The following is a 21,935-nucleotide window of genomic DNA, read 5'->3' as shown; positions in this document are numbered from 1 at the left end:
CCAGAATGAGATACAAGGTTAATCTAGCCCCTCAGAAAAGTAATTTTGAAACATCCTTTGTATTTTTAAATGAGCTGGCCTTGCAAATCTGGCAAAGAAAAGGAGAACCAAGAGGGCTTTCTGTAGCCTGGAATAAGCAAGCCACGTAGCTGTTAAAGATCTATAGGTGTGGTTAGTGACTACTTCTTGAGACAGATTTTCACCAAGTGTCTCCGACCATGACTGCTCTGGATGTAAAATGGCCAGCACTCCAACCTCACAGGGCAGCTGCGAGCGGCATCAGCCTTGGGCTCAGGAACTTTGGAGGCCCCCACGCGTTGAAGGCTGTGCCCCTCCCTGAGGCAAGGAGTTTCGGGGGATAAAAGGATATGTCTCTGCAGCCCATGCTCCCCGACTGACGCTGGACTGCAGAGTTAGCTGACAAAATGGCTTTGAGCCCAGTCGCAGAGCCTTCCTGGGGTCTCTTCCTCAGGTCCATCTTCCTAGGGGTTGACAGTGCTGCCAAGCTACTATGACCTCTAGGCCAAAGGGGTGGCCAAAACATGGCTATTTGCTGGGAGCAGAGAGAATGGGTAGGTGGGGCTTGAACTTGAGGACCAGGGTCCCCTCATGTATCCAAGGCACCTCACAGTTTGTAATAAAGCTGGGGGTAGGAAGAAGGGCTGCTGCGGCCCGGGGTCAGCGGCTGGCTCTTCAGGGACCACTGTGTCCCAGTGCACAGTCTGAGAAGTCCAAATTTGAACCTGGACTTCGGTTTGTTATAAAGGTAAGAGAATGGAACTTATTTTATTTATTTAATAGTTGATGTGCTTGATTTATAAACTATTTAGGCGGAACGTGGGCTCCCATCTGTACTCCAGCCCCAGGACCTACAAATGTTCAGGGTGGGCCTGGCTGTGCCGGCAACCAGTGCACAGTGTTAAGAAATGTTAATTCCATACTTTCAGCACCATCCACCCTCTGCTCTCGCTGTTCCTTTAGCCTCCCCATCTCTGCTTGTCACTGCAGGCTCTTTCTGGGGTGTGACATACCTCGGCCTCTTGTCTCCTCCTTCCCTCTCCGCTCTCAGCCCCACTCTCTATTCAGCAAGCATCAATTTCTCCCTACTCTGAACTTGCAAATACTTTTGTCTTAACCGTCTTTTATAACAGAGTGACTTCATCTGATAATAGTTATTTGTGTTCACTTTTTATCTCCCCTTCTAGCCAATACACTTATGGATGGCAAGTTTGTTTCTGATCTAGCCTTGTTTGCTGCCACTATCTTGTAAATACAGTGTTCAGTAAATAATTTATCAAGTATGCTCAATCTGAGAAAAGGTGAATTTCTAAGTAACCACAAAAACTGCACCCCAACTCATTCATACCTTCACTTTCATCTCTTTTGAAAATGCAAACTAAAACTCCGTAGTAAGTAATTAAGTCTATGGAACAAAAAATTGTATTTGAATTTGAGTGACTTAACTGTCATCAGAAATTCATAAAAGATATTTAATAGTGTCATCTCAGGCAGGGAAGGAGAAGGGGAAGGCACACAGTTTTGACTTCACGTAGGCAGGGGAGCACCTCAGAGCCCTTTATATCTGTAATACGATTTCACTGTAGCTACGTAGGACTTCCAGGAACAGTTCTCCAATGGACACTGTCATAGCACCTGTGAAAGGAAGGCTTTTGGAAAAGACCTCACCACACCTTTGATAAAACATTGTGCTTATCTCTAAATATAGTTACAGTTGCACAATATTAGTAATTAATGAATAAAAAAGTAGGATCTGACTTGAGCCTGGAATTTCCTTTGCCCCCATTCCCGGTGAGATAATGAATCAGCCTTTATTCTATGAGATGATATTAAGAGCAATAATCTTTTATGTTCATATTCTAGTTTCCTAAATGTGTTGAAAAAAACAAGCCAGTATTCTACCCAAAACCTCCTAAAACCTTCGCTCCTAACACTTCTTTAAATTCATGGGATCCTATGAACTCTTTCAAAGAAGCCAACATACAAAGAAATCTGGAGAGGTCCCACTGGCTTACTTCATACGCTCATGATTTTACAGGTATGAGTTCACTTTAAGACAAGTAAAAAGAACAAAATTAGATATTTGACAAGTGCTGTTACAAGCTTTCGTCTTCTAGTATTTTTCCGTGTTTCTTATCTAAGTACTAATAGAAATTAAGGTGGGTGGTAAGTTTCTCGTAGCAGGCAACTGGGAGGTAAAGTTGGTTTTCTTTTTATTGGTTCTTATGATAAAGGGGAATGGGTAAGTTTTTCTCTAAAAGGTCATTTACCTGCCGTTCTTTGTTTAACAAAATAGTAAGACATGATGTTTCCATTAAGGTCTGGGGCCCATGAACCCCCTTGAACTGGATGACTACCACGAAAAGGAGGTAGCAGAACTAGCCTCCCAGATGGGATTCGACCCAGAGCCCGTAAGTAACTGCAGTCAACTCTCAGTTACTGGGGGGGGGGGGCAGTATCCAGGCGTTGGGCTCTTTCTTGCTTTGCCCACTTATTTGCTTCATGAGTACTGATGACCAAGCTAGAAAAGGGAAAATTTAACTCATTTTAGAAGTGACTTCTGAATTGATTTGAACTGATTTGAAAACCTTTCTCCACTATTTTTAAGAACAAGCAAGGTTTCTTTTTCTCTTCAAAGTACTGTTGGGTTTTTTAAAACAGATTTTATACTGTTACTGTTGCTAAAATTTACAAAGGAATTGATTTACAAAAGTTTGCCTAGTAACTTAATGAGATTCTTAAATTCCGTGAATCTTTGCATATTTGTATATCTTGTACATTATCACTGCTTTTGAAGAAATAAACGCTTCTTCCTGATACCCACAATAATTGAGAGTTGGCTGAATTACAATCAAAAGCCAATAAATTCTCTGTAAATATCAACAGAGATTTCTGAATTGATTATCTGAAAAGAAAAGGATCAGGCCCTTTCTAGTGATAGAAGCTGTAGTCTATTGGCTGAATTATGTATATTAAATTAAACGACCTAATAGTATCCATTTATCATTTGATTTGGGCCTAAATTTTATCCTCTATAACTACAAAGTATTGAAAACAAAATTAGTATTTCCAAAGATGTAAACTGTGAAAAGATACATAAAAAAAACCAACTGTAAGCTATTTCAACATGAACTTTTTGGACTGAACACATTTATTTTACATTAGATACATACACGCTGAAATTGTCAGGTGTGTTCAGCAACTCTCCAGATTTCCACAGATTTGACTCTGAAGGGTCCAGACCCTCAGGAAGCAGTTTTATCATTTTAATAAAGAAATACATGTACTGTTATACAAAGGAAGCCTGCCAAGTATATTAATTAGTATGTGCAAAATTATTGTACAAGTAAATCAACACCTAAGTCTTTATTAATAAGATAAAATATGCCTAAAATAGTTGGAAATTTAAAAGAAAATTTCAGAGAATCTTGCTAGTTTCTGAGTAAATCATAAATAACGGACTCTGGAAAGGCATGTTTTAGTGGTAATAAGTAGGTGTATGAAATATTTGGTTGTAGTAGAATACATTAAAGGTACTAAAAACTGCTTGTTGCATACTGTCAAAGTAGGATATGCTACACCCTATTTTTTTTGTTTATGACAAGTTTAACAAAGCATTTCAAAGAGCTGGAGTTTTCCTTCCCTTTTTTCATAGTATTTACTCAAACCTGACTAGTTAAAGGTTGTAACAGATTTGTTAATAACAGTATGGGAATTCCTCCAACTATGAACAAAGTAGGTTCCAAAAGGATATTCCTAAATTCGTTTTGTTTTCTAAGTCCAAACTATTGTTACTTTTTCACCATTCTCATTTTTATTATCTTTGCTATCTATTCCATCATCGGCATATATCCATTCTTTTTTAGTTTTTGTCTTCAACACATTATAAAAAATTTCAAACACAAGGCAAAGTTTAAGTAATGTTATAGTTAACACACATATGCCCATTACCTAGAATTCTGCCACTACCACTTTACTATACTTACCACATAATTCATCTTTCCATCCCTCCAACCATGCATCAATACACTTATTTTTTATGCATTTCACAGTAACTTGAAGACATCAGTATACTTCACCCCTAAACATTCAGCATGCGTATCATTAACCAGAGTTCAATTTGTTTGCAGTTTCTTCTTTTTGGTTAAAATATATATTCAATGAAATTGCACAAATCTGAAGTGTACCTTCGATGAGTTTTGACAAATGCATGCACCTTCGTAACCCAAACCCAGATCCATATACTGAAAATTACCTTCATTCCAGAAAGTTCCCTCATGCCCTTTCCAAGTCAACTCCTCCCCTCATCCTCCTGCCCCCCAGAACTATATCAATAACCCTTTGAATACACTCACCACTATTGCAATTACAGACATTCCTGAGTCCACAATATTTACAAAACGTCTCAAAAAACAAGCACAGATACAACAAAGTCCCCTCAGACCAGTGTTTCTCCAAACACAGCAAATCACTGGCCTCAGCATCACCCGCCTCGCTTGGTCAAAACGCAGCCTCCTGAGCCCCACTGCAGACCTTCTGACTCACAATCGCAGAGGATCAAGATTAGGAATCTCATCTTCTGCCAGCTCCAAAGCTGATTCTGATTCAACCAAGGTTTGAGAACCCTTGCCTTGGCCTAAGAAGGCGCTGGCTGAGATTGAAATAACTGCACATAACTGTTAACATTATCTGTTGGTGAGAGGCAGAAGTTTTGTTCCAGTGATTCTTTTATATCTTTGAAAGTTTGAAAACAAAGAGTTCCTACATACAGGAATTTCTCTTTCGCCAAGTGAAAATATTCCCTTACCAAATAAGCAAAAACTGCTAGAGGAGAAAAACATGTTTATTAGGACCCCAATTTCAATGTCGTTAAATATTACAGAACAGTGGAATGTGTGTTTGTTCCTATACCCATCCTGTAGTTACTCAGTGAAAATGTGTATGACTTTTGACTTGCCATTTGTAGCAATGTTCTCACAATGCCAGGCTGAATAATGAATCCATTTTCTCCTTTTTATCCCACCACTACAGCAAGAAAAATTCCATCCTATCTTTAAACCTCCCAGACCCTTTGAAGGACGAATTGCCCGACTGATTCACAATCGACATCCTCTGGAGGCAACTGTCCAGCAAAGACCACCTTCCTGTCCAGATTGTACCCCTAGAGTTCTGTGTAATTTTCACACCTTTGTACCTAGTTGTACAGAAATGATGGCGCTCAGTGGTAACGCACCCGCGGGTGCGCCCCTTAAGCACCAGGACATTGAGGACAAGATTAAGGAAGAACAAAGCTTGTTATCCACCTATGCACATCCCCCCTGTCACCCAGCCAAAGGTCTGACTAACATTGATGACAGAACACCATTCCCCAAAATCACAGATACTACAAAGACAGATGATTTGTACTGGAGACAGCTGTCATTAAGACCCCACCCTGTACTTTACTGCAATCCGAACAATTATATTCAGTATGAACAGTTTAAATCGGCCTTAAATGACCAGTATGCTCTGTGTCAAAATCCTGTGAGCCTTAGTAAGCCTAGTATTTTACAACATAAACCAGACTCGGAAGCTTTCAATCTAGAACATTTTTTAAGTAAGCCAGAAGAAGAGATGAACTGGAACACGGAAAATGATGAAGAAACAAGATCTCTTCTGGGCTGGATTCCTCGAGTTGGAGTGGCCAAGCCTCAGACAGACCTGCTGCAGCTTAAGAACTCTTTTTCAAAAACTGGTGCACAAAAACGTTTCCATAAATCAATTCTAGAAGACCATAAAGACCTCAGGGATAAAGTGCAGTCAGGGATGAAACACCAATTCTTTGGCCATAATTCCTATTATTTCTATAATTGAGATATTCGTCCTTCCCTTCAAAACCCAGCCTCTTGCAAGAAAAGGAAAAAATATAACAGCATTTCTTCCTTGTTGCTGGTTCTGTTTTATAGAGGAGCCACGATGACCTTGTTATTGAGGTTTGTGTTTTCAGGAATTTAAGTTAGGATCCGGTCAGAGAAAACCAGAGAAGGTGATGTTCTGACTCCTTGAACAGTTTGGCAATAAAATGTTAGAACCAGAAAAATGTATAGTCTTTAATCTCATTTTCAAATTATACTCCAAGGAATTTTCCAAAATCATGAAAAACAATGTGTATGATAAAGCTTACATTCTTGAAAATGAGTATTTGAAAAAAGTCAAATGCCCTATAATTGAAAGATATCTATACACACTGTAGTCCCATAATAAAATAAATATGTGAATACTGTTCCTTTATGTAAATGTTTATACACAATAACATAAAGTACAAAAGACAAAACTCAAATGCCCAGTTCATTAAGTATGGACAGCTCTACAAAGTACATTTTCTTAATAAATTTGTGGGCCTTGTTCTTTTATGTAAATAAGCAGGCAAAGTAAGTCAGTAGAAAAGATGAAACCCAAAATGCTCTGTACACATGCATTCTAAGCTGGGTGTTTCTTTTCCTTTAACGTTATGGTAGAGAAACATAACCATTTCCTTTATGCAGGAAAAAATAAAAGATTGTATTGTGAAGATCTAGCAATGACTTTAATTAGTAACCAGTGAGTTCTAATCGTCTTAGTCCATTTGGCCTGCTGTAACTAAGTACCATGTACTAGGTGGCTCGTAAACAACAAACTTTTATTTCTCACGGTTCTGGGAAGGTCAAGGTCATGGCACCAGCAGATTTGGTGTCTGATGGGAGTCCGCTCCCTCATGGACAACTGTCTTCTCACTGTAACCTCACACGATGGAAGGGACGAGGTATCTCTCCGGGGCCTCCTTTGTAATGAAGGGCTCTGCTTCACCTTCCTAAATAACTTTGGGGGTTAGGATTTCAACATATGAATTTTAGGGGACACAACCACTTAGACCCTAGCAGATGGTTTGATATCAATTATTCTAAAGCCAAATATCACCATTTTTGGAAGGTGTCCACAAGACTTTAACCCCAGACGCAGGGCAACTCTAATGTTCCAAGAGGTACATTTTAGACAATAGTTTATCATGGAAAGTTCATAAGGAATTTCTAGGAGGGTTTTGTTGAGATTTCTTCTAATTTTTGTATTTGTTTCTTAACTAACATGTCATTTGGTTATATCCTCTTTAAAACTATTCTGGGCTAAAATTATGGAATATTTTCCAAACTCTATTCTATAGTATCATATTAGGTATTATGGGTATCACAGATACTATATTAGGTATTATTCCCACGTAAAAGGAATCTGTGATGCCCCTTATATAGAAAATGTTGACTAGATTTGCTTCATTCAGGCCTAAGTTCTTAGACTTGACACCAAAATGTTATCCATCAAAAAAAATTGATAAATTTGCCTTCATCAGAATTTAAAACTTTGGCTATACAAAAGATCCTGTTAAGAGGATGAAGAGCTACGCTACATACTGGGAGAAAATATTTTGCAAAGCATATAGCTAACAAAGAAAGGACTAATATCTAGAATATATAAACAACTCTAAATTTCAACAGCAAACTAACAATCCAATTAGAAAATTGGGCAAAAGACATTAAAAAAAATCTCACCAAAGAGAATATACCATGTTTCCCCGAAAATAAGACCTAGCTGGCAAAGCAGCTCTAATGAGCCTTTTGGAACAAAAATTAATATAATATTAATAATAAAATATAAGACCGGGTCTTATATTAATGTTTGCTCCAAAAGACGCATTAGAGCTGATTGTCCGGCTGGGTCTTATTTTCGGGGAAACAGGCACATATGGCCAATAAGCACAATATAAGATGTTCAACATCATTAGCCATTAGGGAAGAGCAAATTAAAACTACGAGTATCCTAAATCTTTCACCTAGCCTTTCACAAAGGAATTCAACGGGTAACTATGCATGGCAAAAAAGGAAACACTTATTCATGTCAAGATTACTAAGCATTGGTTCTTAGCTAACACTAATCCCTGGGGACCCAGAAGCCCACTACCAACCAGCAGTCAGTGGAGAGGCTTAACAGGCGTTACCCAAATTTGCCTCCTGGTGGAGCCAACAGGAACACAGACATGCGGTGGTGACTCCCCTAGTTCTTGAATGTGTCTCTGGAATAGACACACTTACCAACTGTCAGAATCCTGCTTTGGCTTCCTACCTAACCCATAAAGTAAGACAAGGCCCAGTGGAAGTATCTGAGCACTTTTCCCCCCACAAATAAAGTCAATACCACATCTTGAGGAAGGGGGTGCGGAGAATACCCAGGTATTAGTGCCACCATCGAAGACTTGAAAAATCCAGGGGTGATTCTTCTTATCACATCCCATTTAAACCACCTATTCAGTCTATTCACAAGCTGTATGGATTTGGGAGAATGAGAATATATTATTTTAAATTTAATAAGGTGATGATGCTAATTGAAGCTGCTATTCCATGTGTACTAAGAGTATATATTCTTTTTCTGTCCTCTGGAAGAATTTATTGTTACTGGGACTATTTCTTCCTTAAATACTTAGTATAATTTACCACTAGAGCCATCTGGGCCTAGAGTTTTCTTTGTAGGAAGGCTTTAAATTATGGATTAATTTCTTTAACAGTTACAGTAATATTCAAATTTGCTCTTTAGTCCTATGTTTTGATGATAAATTGTATTTTTCAAGGAATTTTACATTTGATCTAAATTTTCAATGTCTACAAGATTTGTCATTTTTCATATGGATTTTTAGTGCCTTTTTTCTTGATCTTTATTACCAACTGTTTATCTGTGGTATTAGTCCATTCTTTTATAGTCAAATCTTTTGTACTTTTATGCTTTAGATGTATTTTTTGTAAAGAGCAAATATTTCAGTTTTTTAAAAATCCAACTTAAAAAATATGTCTGATAGCTACGGAATTTAGTTCATTTACTGTAATAATTGATCTATTTGGGTTTTAATTTACCATCTTACAATGTGCTTTTTTTCCCTCCTGCTTGCCTGATTATTTTTCCCTCTTTTTTCTTGCCTTTTAAAAAAAATCACTTCCATTTTTTCCACTACTTTGGAAAATATACACAACTTTTCTATTATTTTATTAGTTTTGCTAGAATCTAAAACATACCCTCTTTCCAGATAATGCAAGGACCTAAGAATAGTTTAATGCTACTTTTCTACTGACTTATATGTTACTGTTTTCATGTACATATTTCATTTACTTTATATATAGCTATGACAAACACACACACACGTCTACATGTATACATGTACACACATATATATGGCTTAGTTTTGCCTGTCCTTGAGTTTTGTAAAGAGCTTATTGTACTAAATGTATTTAAACGATCATAATTTTAATTTCTAAAAGTTACCTTTAGCTCTTTTTAAAATCTGCCTGGTATACACTATCAGGACTTCAAAAGTACAGGCTGAATTTGCAAGGTGTTGGCTAAGCTTGGTCTTTTACACACTCGGCTAGCTAAATGAGGCTAGTTCTGGAGTACACCTAACTGTTCACTATCTTGATCCTCCCAAAAGCCACAAAGTGTCTTGAATCAAGTGTGGTTTCTGCTGTTTTACAGCACACTTCTGTGGCAGTAGTGTGTGATTAGAGAGAAGGGAACTGGACGTCAGGACACAGAAAATAAAAATAATCCAGTCATGTAAGAAGTTGGGTGATTTGGAGCAGAAATCATAGGACCACTGGCTTGGAAGGGATCCAAGGTAACCCAGGCCAACCTCAACTACTGCTTAAATTGGAGGCGGGAGGAAAGTTGCTAGAATGTATGCCCCATTCGAGAAAATGTCCTCACTGATTTCCTCTAGGAACACAAAGTGCATTCAGGAAACACTTGACTAAAATGAATACGGTCGTGCTAGATAGAATATGAGAAATGAGGGAAAAGTCATTCGAACTCAGGGGCTGAATTTGAGGGACAAGGGAGTCAAGAAAATTTCCCAGTGGTAAAAATGGGCATGTCGGGAAGGGCAGCTACTAGTTCTGGGGTACAAGTACAGCTGGGAGCTGTGATCAAACCTGCATTTCTAATATGACCCCAACCACATTAGCTTACTTGAACATGACCTTCACCTAGGTTAGATGGGATGCAAATCCTCTCTAGATTTCCAGGAATTCTCTAACCATGAAACGGTATTTCTTCCTAGATGCTTTCTTACACACCCTCCTAATTCTTTCTGCACACAAACGCGAGGGAGAGACCGGTGTTGGTAGAAAAGAAGCCAACAGGTGCGAGGCCAGAGCTATAATCCAGTTTCAGCCGCACCTGCAGCCCCTTCCCCAGTCCTGGGGCGTCCACCGAGGGGAGATCTGGAAGACGATTTAAACAGGGTGGAGGCGGTACAAGAACAAGGTCAGGAGCACGTGTCCAACTCTGTAACTCCTGGTTCCAGGCCATCCCTTCGGGGTGCAGCTGGCGCCAGCTGGGAAATATGACAGAGCGTGTGTAAAGGTCGCCAGCTGAAGGTAAGGTAGCCAGGAAACCTCTAGGTGTGTCAAAGTTGGGGCGTCTCCCTCCGGGGAGGCAAAACACCTCCCTCGAAGGCAATACGTCAGCGAGCACAAGAGCAGTTACCTTAGCAAGCTAACGCCCTCGATCCACCACTGGACTCCGCTCCACCCTCCCCGTCGGCACACGCATGCACACAAAGGCCGGAGGGTGAAGTCAGCACCTCCCGGCACCACCTCGGTGTCGTACGTCCAGTGGCCTGTCGTAACTGCCGGGCAAGGGAGGCTTCGAGAGGAAGGGCACGCGTGCGGCACACTCTAACTTGCTAGCCGGCATGCGCGCGCAGGTCGCTGACGCAAGCCTTGGAGGCTAAAGCCAATGAGGTGCGGCTACGTCACTGCGTAGCAGTCGGCCCGGCCGCACGTCGGGCCGCAAAAGGGCGGAGCGAGTTTGGTTGCACCAACACCGGTACATAGGCTTGGCCCGGCGTGTCCTTGGACTTAGAGAGCGGGACGTCCGGCTTGCGAGTGTGAGGCTGCGTTTCGTGTCCAACGAAAGAGCGGTGAGCGCAGGGCGCGGAATACACAGCAGACGGGAAGGCGATCCGTGGGGGCGACGGGCGCGCGGGCGGTTGGAGGCCTGCGCCTGGGATCTCCCACTGGAGCCCACGCGGGCGGGCAGGGCCGGGAGTTACGACCCGCGACTGTGGCCTTCCTGAGCCGGGTGGGTTACAGCTTGAGATGGGGTGGAACCCCAAGCAACTAGGTAGACGTATGGACTTGGTCAAGGCTCGGAAAGCCCGGAGGCGGCTTGGAAACGGAGACTCAGCCCTCCCGGTGTCGGGGCGGAGAGGCTGTGGAGATGACATCCAAGACTCCGCGGGGTGAGAGTGGGGGTTGGAGGACGGTGAGCAACGCTTCACCCCTCCTTCAAAGAGAGCAAAACTGCTTCTCTGATAAGGGGTGTTTTTTGTTTGTTTGTTTGTTTCTGATCACTTGTCACTTCCTCCTTTAACTGGCTCAGGCAAGTATCCTTGAAACTGGCCTGGATGGGTGACCTCGTGGTCGCCCCCAGGGATCCCAGAGCTGGAGAAGGGGTGTCCCTGGGAAACCTTGCGGCCCTGCCGCTGACCTCTCACCCACAGCAAAGCCCTTTAGTGACCTGAGCAGGCTGAATCGACCGTGACCTTTTTTTTCTTAACGTCTCGTGACCTCTTTTTTGAATGTACTTTGCTTCATCCTCAAAAGAGCTAGTTTTAAATTGTATGAATAAATAATTAGGCATTCTCAGTTGCAATTTTGGTGGATTTGGTTTAATGTAATCACCTTTAAACTTAATTAGATTTGTGACATTGTGACCTTGACCTCCTCTTTTAATCCAGTTTTGAGCTAGATTCCCACTTTGGTATTGAAGAGTCTCTTGCAAGTGTACTGAGTAAGACACTAAGTGATCATTGCTTGGTTTCCACTGTATTTTTACTTGGAGAAAAATACTTAATAAATTGAGTCTTTAATTTTTAGATTTAAAAATGGGTGATGTTGAGAAGGGCAAGAAGATTTTTGTGCAGAAGTGTGCCCAGTGCCACACTGTGGAAAAGGGAGGCAAGCACAAGACTGGGCCAAATCTCCATGGTCTGTTTGGGCGAAAGACTGGTCAGGCCCCTGGATTTTCTTACACGGATGCCAACAAGAACAAAGGTAAGAGGGAGACAGTTGTTAAGTAACTGAGGCACAAATTACATGAATGTAACCTGTGGTAAACCCTTTATGAGGAGTGTACAATAGTTAACGCTACATCTCCTTGTTTAGGTATCACCTGGGGAGATGACACCTTGATGGAGTATTTGGAGAATCCCAAGAAGTACATCCCTGGAACAAAAATGATCTTCGCCGGCATTAAGAAGACTGCAGAAAGGGCAGACTTGATAGCTTATCTCAAAAAGGCTACTAAGGAATAATAGTTGGCCACTGCCTTATTTATTACAATACAGAAATGTCTCGTGACATTTTTTTTTATGTGTACCATATTTAAATTGATCTCATATACCAGAATTCAGATCATGAATGGCTGATATTACGTTTCTTTTGGGCAGTCCTAATTGAAATAAGATTGGCTTATGGTTAAATGGATATGATCAGCTTTTTGAACGTGTTGGTAATTTCGGGTCAGCAAGTCCTATTACGGTTTTCCCCCTTCTGAAGCTATGATTGGGTGTGATGAGCCTTGTTCAACTTTTCACAGAGATGGTAAATGCCATCTTCAAATCTATAGGAGTTTTGAAATGGAGTTTTATATTTAGATTTGTATAACTGGTTATATTAATATGTTAAATACTGAGGAAGTCCCTTCACTGTCTTATAAAACAGCCAGACTCAATTCTGTTTCAAGTGTTCATTAGCCTGCTAAAAGGCAAGGGCTGAAGATAAGGTGGCAGTGCCCACTTTATCTTTTTGGTCCTAACTATGCCAATTTAAATAAAATCCCGTGTATCTAAACCGTTGCCTTTTATGTAATGAAAGGCATTTTAGTTTGGTTTGTGTATAATACAAATAAAAAAACATTTAACACTTCTCACATTTTATAGATGATCTATAAGGTCAGATGCTTTTAAAATTCAGTGTGAAAAGATATAGCAGCAATCTGTGTGAGTTCTTTACTAAGTCAGACTAACATAAGTTAGGATTGTCTTTTAAACAGCTATTCAAAACACAACTGTAGAACTGTGTATGTACGATTGGTATTGGTGCTTTTGCCATCTCACTAGAAGGATTAGAAAATAGACCAGCACAGAATTGTAAATTATTTGATCATAAGACTTAAGATAATTAAAAGACAAAATCACAGATTTTTCTAATGTGCTTTATTTAATGACGAATACCAAAATTTTAATAGTTGAAAAATACAGTAGCCCTAAATATTGATACAGCAGTGTTACTAGTCATACTACTAGATTATATTTACTTGGTCCTCTAGGAAAGCACTTAAATAATTCATCCTTGGAGTTTCTTTGCCCAGTGTGAACACTGTAGCATTAACCCAAACATGGATAGAAGAATGTGCTTCTGGTTATAGATTTGTAATATAAAACAGTATATTATTTATGTACGAAATTATTTCATTCACAGTTCATACCGTACATATAGAGTAGTCCCTGGGAATTTTATGGAGACGCTGAGAGAAATTAAGTCCTAGTCTGAGTATCAGTGGTAGGGAACTAAAAAAGGCATCCTGGAAATCTTTCAGGGATAAGTAAAGCCTTTGTAACAGAGGGTTTTGTAAGTTAGTGATATTCAGAGACAGCGTGGCACTTCAGCATCTAAGAGATAATTCTGGACCCATATGGAAAGACATGGAGGCCAGGGAGTTGATCTATTTCTGTGTCTCCTACGTCAACTAAGACCTGTGTAGGCAGAGATAATTGCTGAGTACCTGCTGTGTTCTAGACCAGTTATACTTAGTGCCTCTGGTCATTTATCATGTAAGCAGTCCTAATAGTTAATTCAAAAGCAAAGCCATTCCTAGCTGTAAGGGCTATATGCTCTTAGAAGTAAATGGGGACAAAAAGCTAGCACTATTACCCATATGCTTTCATTCCTAGTGCTTCGTAGGTGGCTTGGTGAGTGGTATCAAAAGAGAGCCAGATGTATTTAAGGAGTGTTTCTTCCAAGGGCCACCTTCATTCAGGATTTTGTCTAGAACAGCACTGTCTAATAAAACTGTAATGATGGATTGGACTTGTGTCCCATATCGTAGCCACTGACCACATGTGGCTATTAAGCCCTTGAAATACAGCTAGTGTCACTACAGAACTGAATTTTTCATTGCATGTAACTTTAATTGATTTACGTTGACATAGCACAGATGGCTAGTGGCTAGTGTATTAACAGTACACGTCTAGAGCTAGAGCCAGTGGTCTATAACGAGTGCTTCCCCTGGACTTTTTTTTTTTTAATCAGGTTCAGACGAGTAAACCAATTTATGTATATTGGAGAGTTTTTATTCTACTGATGGGGTCTTTTGGTTCCCCCTGCATCGTATCAGAGTACCTTGAAAGCCAGGATGTTGCTGAGTGTGGAATACGAGTGGCTAATTAAGGTGTTGTTCACAGAGGGTAGGCTGAGGCCTGAAGGCACATGAATACACCCCAACAGTGACCTGGACGTTCATCTCCCAGATGGAGCTCCTTTAGGCAGTGCTGGGGTGTGTATTGAACTTCTTCGGCTGCATTGTTTTGTGCCCTAGACTGACCGTTGTCCGGTGTTCCCATACTTAGAGTATAATAAAAATAATTAGGTTTCTGTTTGCTTAGTAACAGTTGGATTCCAGGTTACCTTATTTAGAGTTTGTGGTATTTGAAAACTAGTCATGTCCTCAGGCTGTTTTTATTCACTCAGAAAGCTAAACAGGTTTACTGAGTTTAGTTTATTTCTCAAAAGGTAAATATATGTCCAGGTTCTTAGGGGGGGAATTTCATTGGTAGTCTCCCTATGTATCATCAACAAAGTACAGCTTTCCGTGCATAGGAACACAATGGCGAGAGGACCAACATATGGTAATTGATACATCACTGACCATTTTTAGAAATAGCCTTGCAAAAATGGCAAGAGACGAACTAACTTGCTGGAACTTTGGTAAAATGGGATGTTTTAGTGACAGAAATCCCAGAGTTTTGAAACTGGAAGAGATGTTAGTCTTACAGTCCAACTGTGCCCTTAAACAGATGAGAGGAGAAACTTGCCTGAGATAGGCTGCAAACTATGGGAATGACTTACTTTGTGTTGGGCTGGGCAACTAACAGGACCTGGTGGTCCAACCTGACTTAACACTGGGAGAAAGGAAACAGGCACGAGGCAGGTGACGTGCTTTGGAGAGGGATAGGTTTAGCCCAGTCCCCTGGCATCCCTGCCTTGATTTGTGAAGCCTTGACGGGACCTAGGTAAGTGAACAGTAGCTAAGCAACCTGGGGTGGAGCGTGGCCAATACCCATTCTGGGGTGTTGCTCCTTCCCCCCATGTGAGAATCCCTTCAGCCTGGGATCTTCGGAGGGTGCTGGGCCCAAAGTGGCCACAAAGTCAAGTGCTTTTGCCCCATTTACCTGGTTACCGGGCCCTTGGTTGGATTAGAGGAGCCATGCTCCTCTTTCATCCCTCTGGATTTGTTAGTATTCTGCACTCCTAACACCTGCCAATAAAGATTGTCCGCATTGAAAACTAACGAGCAACATAGCTGAAACCACAACCAAGATAAGCTGATTCCTATTTGGTCTTAGTCTAAACCCCCTTTTCCCAGACATGAGTGAGCTTTTTGCTTTTTCTGCCTCTTCATTACAAATGCAGCTATGTTCCACTTTGGTGCCATTAAACGTGTCTATCATGTTTCCCTGAAAATAAGACCTAGCCGGACAATCAGTTCTAATGTGTCTTTGGAGCAAAAATTAACATAAGACTTGGTATTATATTACATTATATTATGTAATACCCGATCTTATAGTAAAATAAGACCGGGTCTTATATTAATTTTTGCCCCAAAGTCGCATTAGAGCTGATTGTCCAGCTAGGTCTTATTTCGGGGAAACACGGTACTTCGAAGTGTACTTTGAAAAAGGCCCGTTGGACTAAACTATATTTGTGGTGTAATGCAGAGAATGCTAGGTTTGGAATTAGAAAAATCTTGTTTGGAGAAGTTGGTAAACAGCCCAGCTCGTGGGCCCAACCTGGCCAGGCACCTGTTTGGAACACAGCCACATTCACTTATGTCTTCTTGTCTAGGGCTCCTTCCGTTCTACGTCAGGGCTGAGTAATTGGAACAGACTGTGACCCACAAAGCCTAAAATACTGGCGCTTCACAGAAAAAAAGTTCTCCACCCCTGGTTTACAGTAGAGCTTTGCACAATCTCATTTTGGCAGTCTGGAGAATAGAAATACTCTGTACCTCATAATATTGCTGTTGAGCATTGAGCAACATCTGTGAAAGCTGTGAGCACCGAGATGCTTTTTCATTTTTATATCCAGGTCAAATTCCTTGAAAATCACATGAAAAATTAACTATTTCCAAGGTTAGCAGTGACTTCCTGTCTCATGTTTTTTATTCTCAGTTGTCTCTGATGGTTCTCTAGGACATTTTGACACCCTTGACTGCTCTTGTTTTGTTACTTCCCTGGGTTTAAGTTAGTTTCACACTCACAGGGAATAAAACACACTGGCTTCGTAAAATCATACACACAGCTGCAATCATCTGTTGGTAACCTAAATGCGCACTTCTGCATGACGTTTTGCCTAAATCCTAGTCTCGTAACTCAAATTGCTTTATAGTTAGGTGCATTCACATCTCAATTCATCCTCACTACCTCATAAGTTATATGAACAGTACAGTGAGTTCTTTGTTGATAGGTTTGTGACTTCAGCAAAATGACGTATAACGAAATCAATTTTACCATGAGATACTAGAGTTAAGTTCCTGCGGCATCTCATCAAGGTTATAACACAATGACATTATTCGAGGACCTCTGTGTTCCTGTTTTATACCTCAGAAAACAGGCTCAGGTTGTGCACAGCCACAGGTCACACAGCATTACCTTTGAAAGTATCACGTACTGACACTGCCTTTCCAGGGTGCCTTTTATTAGGTTGGTGCAAAAGTCATTGCAGCTTAAAAGGTGAATAATTGCAAAAACCGCAATGACTTTTGCACCAACCTAATAAGGCTCCATATAAACTGGGTCATCTCTTAGCCTCTGTACAGAACTCCCACACTTTCCTTTCTAGAGTCTGGCTTTGTCCAGACATAAACCTCTGCCGCCCTCACAGGCGGAGCCTGCTTGTTCTTCCAGGGTCCCCTACGGCGGCCTTGAAGTCTTGGCATCTTGCAGATCTTGACTCCTTTTGCAGGCTCAACTACCTTTGTGAGGTTGGTGACATCTTCATGGACCCTTGGCTGTTCTTACTTCTGAACCTTTATCACTGTCACTGAGAACTTCAGCGCCTAGCTTAGGTGCGTCTCCATTCCAACTCTTGTTTTAAATTATACTGGTAGTAGCTACAGCAAGTGAATGAAGGGCCCAGCCTTAATGCCACTGCAGCCTCAAACTTTTTACTTGATTTTAATTTCTCAGCCCTTCTTTCCCATGGTTGCAACTTAAACTTGTCATTCCTCCAGCACCTCCTTACCTCTGAAATGAGAAATCCCACTGCACCATCTGATCACAACCAACTATGGCTCCATATCTCGATGCTCTCGCTGATTCAGCTGAACCAGCAGAACTCCTGTGCAACTGTCCTTTTGTAGATCCATTCTCTCCTAGTCACATGGTTGGTTTAGAAGTTCATGCTCCAAGCTTATCTCACCCCATCCTTTGTTCTCACAGCAGATGGCCGTGCCTCCTGATTCAGATAAGAATTCTCTACTTCCTGACTGCAAGGAAGGTTTTTGTAGTGCACCAGCCCCTACCTTCCTGCAGCAATGTTCTTAATTCAGATGTGATTCAGAATGTTCCGTTACATCAGACAGCAGCTCCAGAGGTTACATACGCTTCAGCAGGGTCTGACGCCCATTCCTAACCCATTTGTCCTCTGCCTCTTCCCATAGAAACCGGAAGAGCTAAATGCTTGCTTTCATTTCAGTGCAGGAACTTTGCCTTGGAACTTGCACAGAACAAATACACTGCATACGTTCTAGACACTAGACCTCTTTTTATTAAAGTTGAATGACATTGTAGCTGTCACTACCTGAATCAGGCAGGGTGATGCATCTGGACTAAGAGATGACTAATCTTTCCAGTCTGTGGATGATAGGGTAAATCTATAGATAATTTTCTAAGTCACTTGCCCTGAGTTGGGATAGACCATGTTGTCAGACAACGTGTTGTGCTTTTTACAGGTGAATGTTGGAGAAACAGTGCAAGGGTCTGAACTCTCTGCTAACGCTGCTTAATGGACTCAGGCCCATGAACTCTTCTGAGCTTTAATTTCTTATCTGTAAACTGACATTCATTATATTAGCCCTTAGGATTGTTGTGAGAATTAAACAAGAGAATATAGTCGGCACATTACCTGGCATTCAGTAAGCACTCAAATGTTAGCTAATTTTGACCTGGATGGAGAGAACAATTTTTCAAATTAGCGGTTGGATGGATTGCTAGGAAGGGAGAGGATGCTGAGATGACTCTTCCAACCAAAGTGATTTAGTGGGAGAGAAATACCTGGAATTAGACATTTATATCCATGACTTGGGTCCATAATTCTAATAACTGACTCATCAGGTGATGTCTCATTCCCTGTTAGTGACCAAGAGTGAGAATCAATGAAGTGTAACTTCTACCGACTCCATTGACCTTGAGAGCTTTCCTGGAGGGGGTCTGACACTTGTGGTCAAAAAGTTAAATGGACACCTAATTTTCATACACTCATCTAAGTGTGTCTCGTTTTTCCAGTAACCTAACAAAGACATGTTTTTAATACCCTATTTGCTGGGATTATGCCAGCCCTCGCTAACCTTGAATGGTAATTTCAACAAGAAGTGACACAAATCAAGATGGGAATTTGTACATCAGAGGCAGCGTATAGTGGGAAAGGTTTAGGAGGCTGACTCCAGCCGTCCACTGTCCCCCTTTCCGGAAGGATTTATCTGGAGGCTTAGTCCAGGTCATAGCAGGGTCCCCCTGGAAGGCCGTTGCCTGTGACGAACTAATGCTCCCGTTTCCTATCTTGTCACAATGGTTGCTAACTTGTCTTGAGCAGCAGTACTAAAATACTCAGTTAAAGATTGTTGATGCTGGAAAACACCCCATATAATTCTTGGGTGGGGCATGTGTGATGTAACTGAACACTGTGCTATCCAAACATGTACGGTGTGTGCACAGGTTAGAGGCCCTGTGGGAAGACATCTGTGGGAAAGATTTACTTGTGTCTCCTGAATCAGATTAGGCTAAGATATTTCATTTTTCCTTCATATCTAAGCTATTGTTATTTCAGTTTCTGCTATATGCAGCTGATTTAATCCTAACTGGTATGCCTACCCTTACATAATATTTATATATTCCCCAAAGTTACGCCTTTGATATTTTTCTTTACGTTATTTCCCCTTGGCAATATGTGCACCCATGCCTTGAGCACATACATGCCAGTGACTTCATATCTTTATCTACAGTCTGAACTCCTTTTGAGCTCAAAGGCCATATGCTCAGCTGCCTTTTTGACATCTGTATTTGGGTACCCACCTCACCCCAGGCACTGTGATAGGCTGAATAAGTCTCCCCAATATGTCCATGCCCCAATCCCTGGAATCTATAGATGCTACCTTATATGGCAAAAGGCACTTTACAAATGTGGCAAGTTGAGGATCTTGAGAGTGTATCCTGTATTATTTGGGTGGGACAGATGAGTCAGAGAAGAAGGCAATGAATGTGACAACAGAAGCAAAGATTCGAGTGAAGAGGCCCCAAACCAAGGATTGCTGGCAGGCTCTAGAAGCTGGAAGAGACACAGGATGGATTCTGCCTCTGAATCTCCAGAAGGAAGCAACCCTTCCAACGCCTTGATTTTGGCCCCCTGTGACCCATTTCAGACTTCTGACGTCCCGAACTGTAAGATAATAAAATTTATGGCGATTTGTTACACTGGCAATGGGAAAGTAATACAGGCCCCTCAAATCTAACATATACCAAAAGGCTCACATCAACCAATGAAGGCAAATTTTCTTCAACATCTTCCCTACACGCTGGATGAGATCTTCCTTCAGAGAAAGTTCACCCTTTGTTTCGCTAGGTAGATAAAATGGAGGCTGATTATCTAAACCATTTAGAGACTGAGCTGGCTCAAGGCTGGGTTGAAACTTTGGAAAGGCCTTCTTTATGTCTGGTTCAACTGTGCTCTACAAGGGTAGCCTTTCAGGACTCCAGCAGAGGCTGGGGAGTTCACTGAGTTCGTTCCAAGGTGAGTCTTAAACTCCACTTTTTTCTCCTCAGCACTACAAAACTAACACAAACTCAGTTCTGCTCTTTGGAGCTTTTCAGCTGGGCTTCTTAGCCTCATGCCTTGTTTAAGCGTGAACATTTGGCAAATATCTTAAGGGCAGGGTGTTGGGCACCTATTTTGCCTTCCTTCTTACTGAGATAGTCACCTTTCGCGTCTCTACATTTTGTTTCTCCATCCTGAGAAATTTCTCTGTCTTTTCTTAGAGCCCCTCTGCCCAAGCCCTTGCCCTGCCTTCTAAGGCTTTTGCCCCACGCTCAGAATGGCTAATTGCCCTGAGGGCAGCTACAAACTGTTGGCTCACTTCTCTCTTCTCTAATTTTATCTCATCGAGTCCTGATTTTTTCTCCATTACCTTCAAACTGTAGCTGCAATCCAACTCATTTTAGCTCCACACCTGAGAGAGCGGTGGATGGCCAACCTCCTCAACTGCTCCCCTCACACTCTCTATCCTATGACCTTCCCCTGTAAAGAACTTGTCTGGTATCTGAGCTCTGCCTTAATGACAGAAGGACGACATTCTCTCTTTCTGCACAATCTAACAGTGTCTTAGTCCTGTTTATTTCCCAACCCCCACACTAGCCTCACGCTGCATCCCAAGCCAGAATAATACCTGTACTTTCTTCATTTGTATGAATAGTAGGATTGCCTGCTTTCTAAGTCCTGTGGTTTTATTTTGTAGCACTCAACTCCTCTCTCCTTGTTGATAATTCTGGAATACGTTCTGTGCGACCTCCAAATCAGTCATGAAAGAAAGCTCATTTTCATATTCATAGATATATTGCATTCTGTTTTTCAATTTATTCCCCAAATAAAAGCCTTGATTGCCCTCATATAAGTTGCATGCTCTTCTCTAAATTGTAAATGAGTCAATTTGTGACTATTTTGGTGAGTGGGGTCAAAGATCCTCATTAAAAACTATACTGGTAGTAGCTAGTATTTTATAGCTCTGATATTTTGTGCTCCAAATGCATGAGTATCAGATGCTTTCTATGCCTGGTCTCATTTAACATAAAAATCCTGTGCATGGAGCGGGGAGGGGAATGTAATTATTGACTGTACTTTTTAAATCAGAAAATGAAACTGAGATATGTTAAATTGTTTATTAGTAAGCGGTAAAACTAAGATTCAAAGTCAAGTCTCTTTGACTTCAAAGCCCTCACTTTCTAATGCTGTTCTACCTCCTGACCCTAAGCTCTCGGTATCTGATGCCACATACAATTTCTAGCCAACCTGACCACCCAGGGTTCCCTGGCAAGAGTGTGGATGACTCGACCAGTTCATTATCTTAACTGAACAATTAAAATGCAATGACACACAGGACATTTTTAAACGCTAACAAACTTTAGGAATATTATGTGTAAGTATAATACTAGTCAGTGGCTGAGGACACACAAAGAAGATCGAAGGCTTTTGAGTGTCTTATTATCTCTAAAAAGAAAAATATCCAGATTCTTGGCACAACTATTAGTGACTTGCTGATGGGGTCTAAGAGAACTACTGGTCTCACCCGAATTGCACAAAGATGAGGAGCAA

At 41.1% G+C, this 21,935-nt stretch overlaps 2 protein-coding genes and 1 long non-coding RNA gene across 5 annotated transcripts in view; 2 read left to right on the top strand and 1 right to left on the bottom strand.

Moving 5' to 3' along the window:
- Positions 1-7,467, top strand: part of SPMIP4 (sperm microtubule inner protein 4) — a 36,849-nt gene extending 29,382 nt beyond the window's left edge. Inside the window, exons 8-10 of the mRNA XM_019726125.2 lie at positions 1,882-2,056; positions 2,338-2,429; positions 5,050-7,467. Coding sequence (XP_019581684.2) covers positions 1,882-2,056; positions 2,338-2,429; positions 5,050-5,871 — 1,089 coding nt within the window. The 3' untranslated portion in view covers positions 5,872-7,467. The remainder of the gene's footprint in view (positions 1-1,881; positions 2,057-2,337; positions 2,430-5,049) is intronic.
- LOC109444616 (uncharacterized) overlaps positions 1-10,757 on the bottom strand; it is a 319,813-nt gene extending 309,056 nt beyond the window's left edge. For both annotated transcript variants that reach the window (XR_012498905.1, XR_002136901.2), the window contains exon 1: positions 10,558-10,757. This is a non-coding gene — a long non-coding RNA (uncharacterized LOC109444616). The remainder of the gene's footprint in view (positions 1-10,557) is intronic.
- Positions 10,758-10,836: 79 nt separating this feature from the next.
- CYCS (cytochrome c, somatic) lies at positions 10,837-13,001 on the top strand. Of its 2 annotated transcripts, none has more exons than XM_074340886.1 (3): positions 10,837-10,993; positions 11,952-12,128; positions 12,240-13,001. In XM_074340886.1, exons 2-3 carry the CDS (start codon positions 11,960-11,962, stop codon positions 12,386-12,388), a joined length of 318 nt encoding a protein of 105 aa, XP_074196987.1. In that variant the 5' UTR covers positions 10,837-10,993; positions 11,952-11,959; the 3' UTR covers positions 12,389-13,001. The 2 variants fall into 2 exon arrangements, with proteins under 2 accessions (XP_074196987.1, XP_019581685.1); XM_019726126.2 differs by lacking the exon at positions 10,837-10,993 and adding an exon at positions 11,008-11,154.
- Positions 13,002-21,935: the final 8,934 nt, after the last annotated feature.

This window comes from Rhinolophus sinicus, linkage group LG09, assembly GCF_036562045.2.
Source record: "Rhinolophus sinicus isolate RSC01 linkage group LG09, ASM3656204v1, whole genome shotgun sequence".
NCBI classification, from domain to species: Eukaryota; Metazoa; Chordata; class Mammalia; order Chiroptera; family Rhinolophidae; genus Rhinolophus; species Rhinolophus sinicus.
The sequence above is the reverse complement of the archived record's forward strand: the minus strand, read 5'-3'. Positions and strand labels throughout refer to the sequence as shown.

Bases quoted from the DNA above. Each gene is read 5' to 3' on its own strand.
- CYCS (XM_074340886.1), top strand. From the start codon at position 11,960: ATGGGTGATGTTGAGAAGGGCAAGAAGATTTTTGTGCAGAAGTGTGCC. The intron at 12,129-12,239 runs GTAAGAGGGAGA...CTCCTTGTTTAG, and splicing joins GGATGCCAACAAGAACAAAG to GTATCACCTGGGGAGATGAC.